This window comes from Euprymna scolopes, chromosome 21 (assembly GCF_053919585.1).
Source record: "Euprymna scolopes isolate OS-2025 chromosome 21, ASM5391958v1, whole genome shotgun sequence".
In the NCBI taxonomy this organism is placed as follows: domain Eukaryota; kingdom Metazoa; phylum Mollusca; class Cephalopoda; order Sepiida; family Sepiolidae; genus Euprymna; species Euprymna scolopes.
This window is the reverse complement of record NC_136502.1, coordinates 25,625,887-25,639,564: the sequence shown is the minus strand read 5'-3', so window position 1 is coordinate 25,639,564 and position 13,678 is coordinate 25,625,887. Positions and strand designations below refer to the sequence as shown.

At 26.9% G+C, this 13,678-nt stretch overlaps 2 protein-coding genes across 2 annotated transcripts in view; both read right to left on the bottom strand.

Annotated features, from left to right (window-relative positions):
* LOC145242749 (protocadherin Fat 4-like) overlaps positions 1–13,678 on the bottom strand; it is a 212,420-nt gene that overhangs the window by 109,087 nt on the left and 89,655 nt on the right. The window contains exons 18-20 of the mRNA XM_080105891.1: positions 4,486–6,971; positions 2,816–2,981; positions 352–614 (exon numbers count right to left, since the gene is read on the bottom strand). Of these exons, the coding sequence (XP_079962017.1) occupies positions 352–614; positions 2,816–2,981; positions 4,486–6,971 (2,915 nt within the window). The remainder of the gene's footprint in view (positions 1–351; positions 615–2,815; positions 2,982–4,485; positions 6,972–13,678) is intronic.
* LOC145242892 (protocadherin beta-2-like) overlaps positions 8,182–13,678 on the bottom strand; it is an 11,104-nt gene continuing 5,607 nt past the window's right edge. Inside the window, exons 3-4 of the mRNA XM_080106000.1 lie at positions 11,826–11,991; positions 8,182–8,912 (exon numbers count right to left, since the gene is read on the bottom strand). Of these exons, the coding sequence (XP_079962126.1) occupies positions 8,647–8,912; positions 11,826–11,991 (432 nt within the window). The 3' untranslated portion in view covers positions 8,182–8,646. The remainder of the gene's footprint in view (positions 8,913–11,825; positions 11,992–13,678) is intronic.

Here is a 13,678-nt window from a genome sequence, read left to right as displayed (position 1 = left end):
AAAACCTACATGGTGGTTTTTCTTTTTTTATTCACAATTAATACTTGAAATAATTTTTAGTATAATTAGTTTTTTTTTAAGAATAACTTCTAGCTTATTATTTTTAAGATGAATTACTTTTTCTATTTAATGTCATTAATTTTCCTTTGTTTCTATATAGAACAAAAACTTTTGTTCAAAGCTGATTATATCCAATATGTTTTCCATCATCAAAATATTAAATCATGCCTAATTAACTATATCAATAATTTAAACTGTGACAAGAGTTTTGTTAAAAAATTGAAAATAAATATTTAATTTTGAATTTTAATGGAAGAAAAACTATCAAGTCTTTGTAGGCAGATAATGTTATTGGGGTACAGGGGGTAAAGGTCTTGGATTTCTATAAATATTTCCTGTTGACGGGAGACTTGTATCAGAAGAGTTACTGTCTTCTGTCACAGAGTCTTTATTGTCATTGTTTTGTGAAAGGCTTGGTGTGTAGAATCCTCTGGCCACAATGGTTGTATCACTTGGGTAGTTGACAGTCTGTCCCAATGGTCTCATCTCTGTCTCTTGTACTCGCAACCCTCTTTGTTTTGATGGAGAGTTGCAGTACTGTGATGAGTATACATCTGAAAATGGCAATAATATAAACATTATTAAAATAATATTTACAAAAAAATGTATTAAACTAATATTCCTATGATATCACAATAACAGTTTTCCAAATTCTTTAACTTGGCGTTTTTTGGGGGGTTTTTTTGTTGTTTTTTTTTAGACATTTTTAAGATATAATTTGAAAACCTACCAAAATTGCAATAAATAATTCAAATTACTTTTATGAATTACAAAATTATAGAGAACTTTAAAGTATTTAATTTAGTGTGTAGTTACTGCAATCTATTATTATTATACTAAATGTGAGTTCATTTTTGTGGATTTTTTCCTATATACTTGAATAGTATAAAATACATGTTAAAATGTACCGTGAATTATGTTTGAAAAAATATGTTTTAATTGTTCTAATTAGTCATAATTTCTAATAAACTAAATAAGTTACCTATCTTTTTCTTACTTAGTTATCTATATTTCTTGACCTCATCTCACTTCAAGTTCATTCAACCATTCTTTAATATTTCAATATTCCGGAGCATTTAGAAAAGGACTTACTCCGTTTTTTAATTTAATTTACATACCATATTCATACTCATTGAACACCTGTAAATTAGATATCAAAATAATAGGTTTTGTTACTTTTAAATTATTCATAAGGATAATATAGAATGAACAGATAGTCATAGCTGTTGTGATCCAATGTGTCAAGGTTATATCTAGCATAATACTAAACTTGATAGCTTTATAAATTTAAACAAATTCCGTCTAAGTAGTTTACATCTGGGCAATGCCTGGTCCTTAATTATATAATTATACACACAATGTATATTATGATAATAAACCAACAAACCGCCCAGCATTACCCGGTCATAAAATATGCCTAAGTATGATATTTTAATTCATACAAATTTTGTATTTATTATTATAGAGCCAATTTTATATTGATTATTATATTTTACCCAATATATCGTAGTGATTACAAAAGTAAAACAAAAAATATTACTTGGATGTCATTAGCTAGAATTGAAACCAAAATATTTAACTCTTTAGCAGTATTCGCTACTATAAGTTTATTTTTCTCATCTATCTGACCAAATTTATTAAAATACTTTATATAAAAAAATCATGGAACTTAAATGAAATATATATTAGCTTTGTTATGCCATCTATGATAAACTAAACATGAAATAATTAATTTTTAGATGATCCTGATGAATTTAATATTGATTAAAAAATTAAATGAATTTTACTAATATTTTGAATATTTTTATTTAATAAATATTATAACAACAAAATATATGAATTAAAAATATTTAATTGTTACATTTAGATATCTTAGCAAAATATTGTTTTAAACAGTTTCTCTCTCAAATAATTTATACATTTTTAGTTCTTTCATTTTCTTATTACTGGTTTTTTTTAAAAAAATATTAGTTCATACAATGTATTAAAATAGGTATCAATACCATACAAATTCATGATAAAGCTTCTTAAATGTTTTTGTTTTGGTCTACCATTATTTTTAAGACTGTCTCTTTATATTAAGATGTTATTTTTATGTGATTTTTAATTTGTAAAATTTTTCATTCATAGCTGATGGTTATAATTGTTTACCCAAATGTGATTGGAATATGTAAGTTTTATAAGTGTATCCTGTATAGTTTTCAAGGTTACTTTTGGAACACCCATGGACAGAAAATACGACTTTTCTTTGTTCTTATATTTATTAAATTGAAACAATTTATTATGATTTTCTAATAAAAAGAAAAATCTTATTAAATATTGCAAAAAAAGTTTATTTATTATTCTAAATTATTTATTTTTATTTCTTTATTAAATGAAAACTTAATGAATTTAAAATTTACATTTCTTAAGATTTGAATACTACAAAAAAATATTTTTCTAAAAATCATTTAAATGTAAAAGAATTAGTTTTAATTAAATGAAAATCTTTCTTCATAAACTCAATTTACAAAAAAGGATAACAAAACACAAAAGATGAGAAATTAAAATAGATTTCTAAAGACTAATAATGTTCATAATTTTCTACATACATATTTCAGTATTATGATTTCTTTTTAGAAAATTTTGCAAAAATGAAAATTGCATTGTTATTTAAAAAAAAAATGGCAATTCAATTGTATTAAAAAACCAAAAGAACAATAACAAATTCATTATCAATTAACAAAAGATATGAGGATCATAATAATTTACTTACCTGTAATTTGTTCATTTTGATTTGGGTTTGTTTGATTTCTGCCACATCTACTATTACTACGAGATAATTTGGGTGAAGAATGATTGAGATATTCAGAGGAACTGAGTTGACGGGACTTATTTTTGAGACTTGTTGGAAGAGCCACTTCATCATGAATAACATTCTGCTGAGTAGAGAATTTTTAAGTTTATAAAAATGTTTACGAACATACATCAAACAAATGTATGATTATTAAGTTAAGTGAAGCTGATTTAAAAAATTTAAAAAAAAAACATTCATAATATTAATCGAAAGGTTTTATTCTAAGCATATTTTTGTTTTTTTACATTTATACAGCTGATGAATTAAAATGATAAAAATTCGAATCTTTGAAATCAAATCTATAAAATATTAATGAATGATAAAAAGACAATTTTTAAATGGTGATTATATATGTATTTATGTTTAAGACAAATACAGACAAATCTGTCCAAAGATGATCAACAAATGCAGTAAGATCATATTTTATGTGAAAATATTACCTTTGTTACTAAAATCTGTTATCATTGATGAAATAGAAATATTTTTAAGTTTATAAAAACGTATTTGTTTATGTGAAACACATTCATTAAGTAAGTAACGGTTTCATGCTGAGCATTTTATTCATTAACTATTCTTTATTATATTTTTATTCAATGATTGCTTTAATTTTGATTTAATAAATATTTCTGTTTACGAATATTGTTTATTATTTCTTTCTTTACAGCCATATTAAAAAAATGAATTTATATAAAAATTCAACAAAATGTTTATGTCTATATGAATAAATGTGAAAAAAGCTATGGCAAAATTTAATTATGAAAAATTTTTATTTCAAATATTTGAAGTAGCAAACATTTTTCAAGTAAGCTAGTTGTTAATTACTTGAATCTACAAATCCACACTCTAGACCTATAAAAAAATTGTTATATTTTAATTTAGGGTGAAAAAAAAATCTAAACTATAAAATATGCTAAGAAAAAAGGGAAAACTCCCACTGTTTTGTATTATGTAACTATCTGATAAATAAAAAGAAAATTAAAAACAATTTTAAAAGTATATTGTATTTTTGTTTTTCATTATTGCCTTGGGTAAAGTATAGGCACATTTCTTTTAATATTCATTCTTCTGAGGGTTATTAGAATAAGCCAGTGGAGGTCATGTACGGTTAGGACAAATTTTAATATTATGTAATAATTCATCAATTTGTCAGAGAAAACGTGATACGGGGTGAGAGAGAAAAGGAGGATATTGAAAGGAGAAGAGCAGAAAAACAGAGGATTTAATAGAAGGATGTTGCACATGCTTTTTAACTTTTCTATTTTGTTGTTTATGTTCCCAGATAACCGTATTAGTCGATTATATAAAAGAGTAGTTATCTGTGTGTGTGTGTGTACAGCTAAGGCAGAAACCACACAACACACATTCCAAAGCTGATATATTCTTTTCCAACATTACCACGAGCATAATATGGGCATATTTTTTGTGTAATATTAAATGGATTTGCCAGCTCATTATTGTTTCACTTGATATCGAAATTTAAAATAAGAAACATTTCATTCATAAGTTTCTTGTAAACATGAAACTAAAACTTTGACATTCTTTATAAAGAATTATCATAAAAAATAATGTAAACAGAGGTTAAGACTTACCTGTTGTTCATTGTAATTTGTTTCAGTATGAGGTAAGGAAGCTGATCTTTGTTGCTGACTGGGAAGCTTTTCAAGAGGATTAGATTCTCTGTTGGTTTGGTTAATATGTGCACTTCTTATTTTATCTGCTTGGCTTTTGTTTACATTGACAGCAGTTGGCCAAGATATTCCCTGCTTTGAAGGACACATCAAATGTCTCTGATCACTCATATATCTGCCACTTGGACCAACAACACCCACATTGGCTGGTGCCATTGCATGGGCATATGTGACATTTCTCTGATCATTACAGCGAATGATACATACCGAGATTGAAGCAGTAATGATGACTGCTACGGTCACTGCTACAACTGTAATAATAATGACTGATGTAAGATCAACTTTATCTTCAGTGATTGTATGAACGGCACTTAGCATTTCTGATGTCTTGTTGCTTACAGTGACAGTGAAAAACATACTAGTTGTTGCTGATAGAACTGGGCTACCACTATCCTTGACAACAAATACTAGCTCATAGGAACCAGCATCTTGTTGCGCAAGCACCCGATTGAAAGTTAACAAACCAGTGTACTGGTTGATGGTGAACATCTGCTTGTCATTGCCTCTGATTATTTCATATTTTAGAAATGCATTCTCTTGACTATCTCCATCAGCTGCCTTTACACAAGTGATGTTCTTTGAATGATGCTGGTAATATACAACATCCATGTTATAAGGATTGACACTGGGAAATGTAAAATACGGAGCATTATCATTTTTATCAGTCACTTCAACAATGACGTTGACTGTATTATTGAGAGATGGGATTCCATTATCTTTCACAAATACTTGAAACTTGTAAATGTTTTGAAACTCATGATCCAGTGACATAATGGCTGAAATCATGCCATCATCTTTGATTTTGAAAGGTAAAAACTGTTTGTTATTTGTGAGCAGAGAATAGGTGAGTTTCCCTCCAACTCCCAGGTCTGGGTCTGTTGCATTGATGAAGCCAACAGAAAATCTCGACTTCTCATTCTCTTCAATCAAGAACTTAAATGTCTCCATAGAGAACTGTGGCCTTACATCATTCACATCGGTGACTTTGATGGAGAACTTACTCTTACTTTGCAGTGGAGGAGATCCTTTATCTTGACAGCTGATGATAATTTCATGCTTTGCCTCTCTTTCTCTATCCAATGCTTTTTTCACAATTACTTGGTATTTCTTAGTGTCGAGACTTTGTAGTTTAAATTTATCATAATGCAGATTGCAACTCACTTCTCCATTTTGTCCAACATCATGATCAGTCACTTTTACATATGCAATAGAACTTCCCACCTCAATGTTTTCAGAAACTGATGTTGAATCTTTTCCAGATGCTGACAGGAACTTGAGATGAATCATTGGAGGGTTATTCTGTTGGTTGTTCACATTGACTAATACCATTGACTTTGCTGTTAATGGAGGATTTCCTTGATCTTGTGCTTCAACATACAAATTATGTATTAATATATTATTCAATGTAAATTTCTTTTCTAAGAAAATCTGTCCAGTTTGTTGATTTAATTTAAAATGACTTTTAGCAACATCCGATGTTTTTGTACTGAAATGATAAGTGACTCTTCCATTTTTACCAGAATCTAAATCTGTGGCAGATAAAGTTGCAATTGAAGAAGTTTCACTTGGTTCATTTTTGATTGTGACATTATAAAGATTTTGTGAAAAGACAGGAGGATTATCATTCATATCTGTAACTGAAATGTGAACATCTAAAATACTTTGTTTAGAAGGAGATCCGCCATCTTTAGCAATAACTTTTACCATGTAGCTTTCTTTCACTTCTCTATCTAATCTTTCTTTCAGAATAATGTAAAGATCAGCTGTTCCGTCCACATTTTTAGAGACTGATAAATCAAATGGTTCATTTTTATATTTTTTTAACTCGTATGTAATCTGAGAATTAATGCGTCCAATATCTTTATCTATTGCATTTGAGATCATACGTTTCACTCCTTTGCCATCATCTTCATCAAACTCAATATTAACTTGTTTATCCGGAAATTCTGGTTGATGATCATTTACATCTTCAATTATTACTTTGATTTCTAAAATCTTCATAATTCTTTTAGATTTTTGAACCGCAACATCAACCATTAAGAAACATTCTTTTCCATAAGTACACAGAGATTCAGCATCCAATGTTTGTGCTGTATAGAGTTTTCCTGTATTTTTAGAAATCCGGAATAATGGAGAACTGCTTGTTCCATCCTGTTCCATAAGACTGAATGCAATGAGATTTTGATCTTGTATGGCCACATCATCCATCACATTAGAATCGGCAGCAATGTCTCCAAGGTAAGTGCCAGGACTTTTACCTTCTTCTACTTTGAAAGTCAGGTCAACACAGTAAGAAAAGTCTACACAATAAATTAAGAGACACATTTGTAGCAACATACTTTTGATTATCAATAGGAATTCCTGTGTCATCATTTTTCTGTGATTTCCTGAAATATAAGACAGAACAGTATTTGCAAAATGAGTCTAGGATACCTTTAAAAATATATTAATGAAGATATTAAACATCATTTTTCTACACTTGAATTAATTTTTTTTAATTTATTAATGTTAAAATCAAAATTCCAACTAGTATTTTGTTAGATCATATTGTACTGGTTAAAGCCTATATAAGGAAACTCTCCTTTTAATATTGCTTCACATTTAAAATGTTAAATTGATTACCTATAAAATAATTAAGTTAAATATAAAATAATAGCTGTTAATTCAATTTATTTTTATGACTGCCCAAAATTTCTGTAATAAAAATCTCTTCAGATTAAATTATTTTGTTTTGCATGTGCTGGTATCTGTGAGAAAGAAAGAGACATATATATATATATATATATATATATATATATATATATATATATATAAGATCTTTATAGCAGGCATGTTTATATATAGAAAAATGTCTAGCATGTTTATCCTTTGTCTGAGAATAAGATTGAAATATTTTTAAACAAAAATAAATTAAAATATAACATGTGAAACGAAATTTAAAAAATATATTTTTCATATAAAAATATATTTAAAGGCAAATGAACAATCGTCTTGGTTAATATTACAACTGCTAACATTATAGATAAATATATAATTACATAAACCACTTTGTGTAGAGTTTTTAAAATTTTTTAAATAATCAAAATAAGATATGATTTTAAAAATACTTGAAGCTTACAATTGAATTAAAAGTATTCAAAATAACACTAAAAAAAATTAACAATATTAAAAACTCTAAATTAGATTGTATATCTATTTGCATTTTCAGTGGTTTATAAATCCAACAGAGAGAGAAAAATAATAACAGAAAAATAAAAACTTTACTTACCTTTATTTTATGAAAATTTGTCTTCAGAAATAAAAATTAAATTTTCATTATAATTTTCACAGCTGCTCTTTGGAAATTCCATACAGGGTTGAGTCCTCCATATGAACACAAAAGACAATTATCCTGTTGTGTGTGTTTTGTGTGCAATGGCTGCTACAATAAGTGGTGACTACTGTTCAGCAGGAATATAATTGCATTCGGTTTTATTTGTTTTTATTTTGTTTTTAATGAAATAATTCGAAATTTTCATGTATCCAGTATAAAATATATATGAAGATTTGAATAAAATTTTGTTTTTAAAAAATTAATTTCAAACTCCCAAGATGCTCTTTTTTTCACACAGTTCTTTGTTCTCCTGATTCTACTTCTCTCTCTCTCTCTCACACACACACACAATCAGGACAATGGCTTTCATTGCTTTAACATCAATGTCTCTCTAATGTATGTATGAATATTTATTTGTAGCACTATATTAAATATAATATTAACTTGTTTTAAAACTGTAAATAGGAGTGAAATTATTTTAGAAATTTCTTAATATGTCATAAATTGTTTATGTTCTTATTATTCTTTGTTTCACTATAACATTTCCAAACTATATTTTTCCTTACTGATGACTGCTAAGTATATATATAATTTGTAAACTTACGTTAAAATTCAACAATCTATATTTTTAATCATATAATTTTGTTCCTTTTAGTATGTATTGTATTTAGAGTCATATTTCATCTAATAAATATTGAATATCCAACTATATTAAATTTATGCTGATTTTAGGTAGAAAAAATATAAATTTAATGAGGAACTGGTGGTAAGGGTCTTGGGTTTCTATAAATATTTCCTGTTGATGGCAGACTTGTATCAGAAGAATTACTATCCTCTGCCACAGAGTCTTTGTTGTCATTGTTTTGTGAAAGACTTGGTGTATAGAATCCCCTGGCTACAATAGTTGTATCACTTGGATAGTTGACAGTCTGTCCCAATGGTCTCATCTCTGTTTCTTGTGATGACTGTCCTCTATGTTTTGATGGAGAATTGCAGTATTGGGAAGTGTAAACATCTGTAAACAAATAAAAATTATAAAATACTATTTAACTGCTTAATTTATAGTAAAAAACATACACATCAGCTTGATATAATTTTAGAAACATGTACTTTGCTTATTTTTATCCTAAATAGCAGCAAGTCCCTTTTACAATTTTCATTTCTATTTCTCTGTTTGTAAATAGAAGAAAGGGGGCGGGGTCATTTTAAATTTTTTTTTTAAATATGACTCGCCGCTTTCCCTTTCATTTACAAACCACAAAAAGTAAAATAACACAAGACAGTAATTTATTTATAATGCCTTGAAAATGAATAAATGTAATGACTACTGATTAAGCACTTTAAAAAATGATATTTCAGCTGCATTTTAGCTATACAGAACGTATTGGTTATTAATAATTCTCTAAGTCTTATTTAAAATGATTAAATTAAAAGTCAGGGTATTTAATTTAGAAATTGCTTTACTTAACTTTCTTACCTAAATCTGATTTTTATTTTACATCTCAATGATGTTTTATAAAAAAAATAATACTTTTTCAGACACATTCATGTCTAAAAAAATTCTAAAATTGTATATTTTGTTTATAATGTATTGAAAGAAAATAATGTTTACATAGCGAATGTAACTGCTTCAAGCTATAATATTAACCATTTGTTCTGTTGACAATATGGTATTTATTCCAATAATTCCAAATTCAACACTTAGATTATGTATACTATCAAAAATATGCAATCAGGAGCATATGTTTACTAGTATATTATAATGCAGATTATGTCTGTCTGTATTCTGAACTACATCAAAGAAGCAGCAAACTGGCTTATACCATATCTTAAGATGGTTTTATCTATGTTAAATCAAACAATGAAACCACTTGACAACTGTAAACCTTCTATTATTTTGTTTTTGAGTCTTAACCAATCTTTGATTTTCCTATGCTATAAAACTGGTGAAGCTGAGAAAGAGATACATTTTATCATTCCATTGTAACAATATTTAAGATTATAAAATTTATTTTGAAAATCTTATTTAATGTTTATACTTTTCCATGTAAATCTAATATATAAAAGGCTATATGTCTATCTGTTTGTTTGTCTGCCTCCCTATTTTCAAACTCTTATCTCCTCTAAAACTAAAAATTGCAGAGCGGTGCTAGAGTCCTCAGATGATTGGATTGTTACAGACTGTTCTTTTATGGGTCTTTAGCCAGTTAAAATAGTATTTAAGGAGTCAAAAATGGTTAAAAATTGAAAAAATCGTTATACATTTTGTACATCCATCTAAGTTTATTTTTAATTTTTAATCAGTTCATAATATGCGTGTCACGTTGGTACAGTGGTAACGTCATCAGCTTTGAATGCTACAGTTTAGGTTTTGATTCTAACTGTTGGCACCCAATTTTTTTTTTTTTTTTTACTTTAGAAATTCTGACTCTATAATAAGATTTACGAAATCTGGACAAATTAAAATATCATATTTAAGTGTATTTTATGCTCGGGCAAAGCCAGATGCACCACTAGTTTAACATAAATAGCATACACTTTAACCATTTTCATATTATGGTTTGTAAATGGAAGGAGATAGAAATGTTTTTTTAATAACTTTGTAGTATGGTAAATATTAAGTTATATAGTTTTTAAGTTAAATAACACCTATTTGGTAATTAATGAAATCTTTCTAAATTGCTGCAATTATTGTGTGGAGATCTGCATTGTACACCCCAACTAAATATATAGCATATGTTTTCTTTGAAAAAGTTGCTGAACAGAAAAACAAATTGTAGCAAAACATGCATGTTACAATGGATTGGTTATAAAAGAAATTTTTGCAAAGATACTTTTCATTTTTTTTTTTTTTTCAAATTAAGTTTCTATTATTTTTATTCAATTATCTGTAAAGTTGACATTATTAAGCAAGTGTTTATATTAATTTTTTCTAGATAATTCTTCCATACTGATCAATTTCATTATTTTGATTCTGATGCATTCATTATGTAAAATCAACTGTTTATGGACCTATACAACACATAAAATTCTTGTTATTAAATATAAAAATGTTTTGATTTTGTTTTAATTATTGAATTTTAGGTTATAATTATGTAAACTACTTTTCAAAACATTATTTATTGAATTTTTAGTATAGTGTTCAGTTCTTTTCTCGGTCAAAGGAAGAGAAATTCTTCTAGAGTAAGGCATTTTTGTTCTAGTCCAGAGTGGTTTTTGGAAGGAGAAGCATATTTCCCACATTAAAAAAACTACCTTGTTTCTAATTTTGTCATCTTCTGTTCCAATATTTTATGCCATCTTTCAAGATTTGAATATCATATTAAACAATTGATTTTTGTTTTGTTTTTTTGCTATAGCATTCTGGTTATTTATTAGCCAATATCTATCTATCTATCTATCTATCTATCTATCTATCCATCATCATCATCATCATCATAAACCTGAATAATGCACTTTTTTATTTGAACTGGTGTGCAGAAGAGAAACATTTGTGAAACCCTGCATTGACGAATGTTTCAGCTCATTAATTATATTTTAAAAGTTAAGTTAGACATAATTATTTATAGATTTTAAAAAAATATTGTTAAAATAAATATTAGGTGCTTCATCAAATGTTATAAAAAATAACTGTAATTATAAGGAAATCAGTTATTTTTTAAAGGTAGTTATTGAAACATTAAAAAAAAAATTGAATATATTGTGGAAACTACAATTTTAAGAAAATTGAAATTGATTTCTAAAAATGAATAACATTCATAATTCTTAATATGCTCCTTTCCACATCATGATTTTTTAGGAAATTTTACAATGACAAAATTTAATTTCTATTTAAAAAAAATGAAATTCAGTTGAACTGACACAAAAGAACAATAACAAATTCATTATCAATTAACAAAAGATATGAGAATCATAATAATTTACTTACCTGTAATTTGTTCATTTTGATTTGGGTTTGTTTCCTTTCTGCTACATCTACTATTACTACGAGACAATTTGGGTGAAGAATGATTGAGATATTCAGAGGAACTGAGTTGACGGGACTTATTTTTGAGACTTGTCGGAAGAGCCACTTCATCATGAATAACATTCTGCTGAGTAGAGAATTTTTAAGTTTATAAAAATGTTTCTTTATTACAAATATGCATCAAATAAGTAAACATGTGATTACTAAGTGAAGCTAAATAAAGATATTTTTTAATCTTCATAATATTGATCATAAAGTTTTATGATAGGCATATTTTCTTCTGTTTTTACGTTTATACGACTGAAGAATTAAAAAGATAAAAATTCAGATCTTTCAAATTAAATGTATAAAAGATCAATGAATGATTAAAATGATGATAATTTTTAAATGAAGGATCATATATGTATGTACGTTTGAGACAGATCTATCCAAAAATGATCAAGAAATGCAGTAAGATAATATTTTATGTGAAAATATTATCTTTGTTACTCAAATCTCAGATAAAGATTGCAAGTCTTTAAAAGGGATATTAACATTTAATATGAAAAGTTATCTAATCAGAGTAATAACTTAAATCTATGTACCAACATTCTAAATTAAAAAAAAATGAATTAATTACATTTTTAATGTTTTTTTAGAGAGTATGAAAATTATAAAAAAATGTTCATATTTTTTATGATATAAATATCTGACAAAACGAATTTAGAATAAATTGAAAACATTTTCAGTATTAGAGTCTTATTTATTTTTTCTTGTCAACATTTGACTCATTCCAAGTTGAATTTATAGCAAATACTGACTCATCAAGTCACGGTTGGTCTATTCTATCATAAAATATGTCTGTTCAGTGGAGGTTATTGATCTAAAGACATAATTTTGACACTCTATGGAGAATTTCCTATCCTAAGAAGATTGGCTTGACATTACTTTAAAATTTCTAGTGGGTTATAATACAAAGACATGCACAATGTATATTTTTATGTGCGAGAATCCAACTTTTCTTTATATATTAGTCTGTTTGTTTTATGTAGTCAACCTCCAGAAATAAAATCTTTTCACTCTGGTAGTAATATAGTTTTATATCTTTAACATTTATCCCTAATTTATTATTCATCATTTATTTAATACATTCATCATTCAAACATGGTAATGTTTGAATATATGGTTAAGTGGCAGTTTTAGTCATTTAGAACTGCTTTAAAGCTTCACCACTCACTCATTTTTTGACCAAATTTCAAACAATTATTAAAGTTTATAAATCACTTTTTCATCTATATTATGAAAAAAAATTTAATTTTCGTTCAGTAAAACAAAAGTTATGATGAATTTACTGGTGTTCAAAATCTTAAAAAAACGTATGGAGGTGAGCACCGTTTTGTATGACTGGTTTTCTTAGTAACCACGCCGCTTCAGCGATTAGTGTTGCTACCAATTCACTGCTCTCGCAAAAAGAAAAGCAACAAGTGAAACAGAGAGAATGAAAGAATGAAAAGGAGATAATTGGGGGGAATTTTATTGAAAGCAGACGAGTGCCGTACATTGTTATTACATATGTGTATGTTATGTTTATGAGTACAAAAAATAAGACTGAAATTAAACAAAGAACAAGTGAATTTACTGGAAGCCTGGAAAAAACATGAAATGTAATATGGTTAAGCTTAAACATGAAAAAAAAATTTAATTCAACATTATATAATCAATTCTTAATGCTGCAATATTTTAAGTTATAAATTTATTATGTGTTTTACTAGAATATCTTGTCCTTTTCTTTTCCAGTTTTAACAACTATTCTTTTACTTTTTCATGTTTAAGCT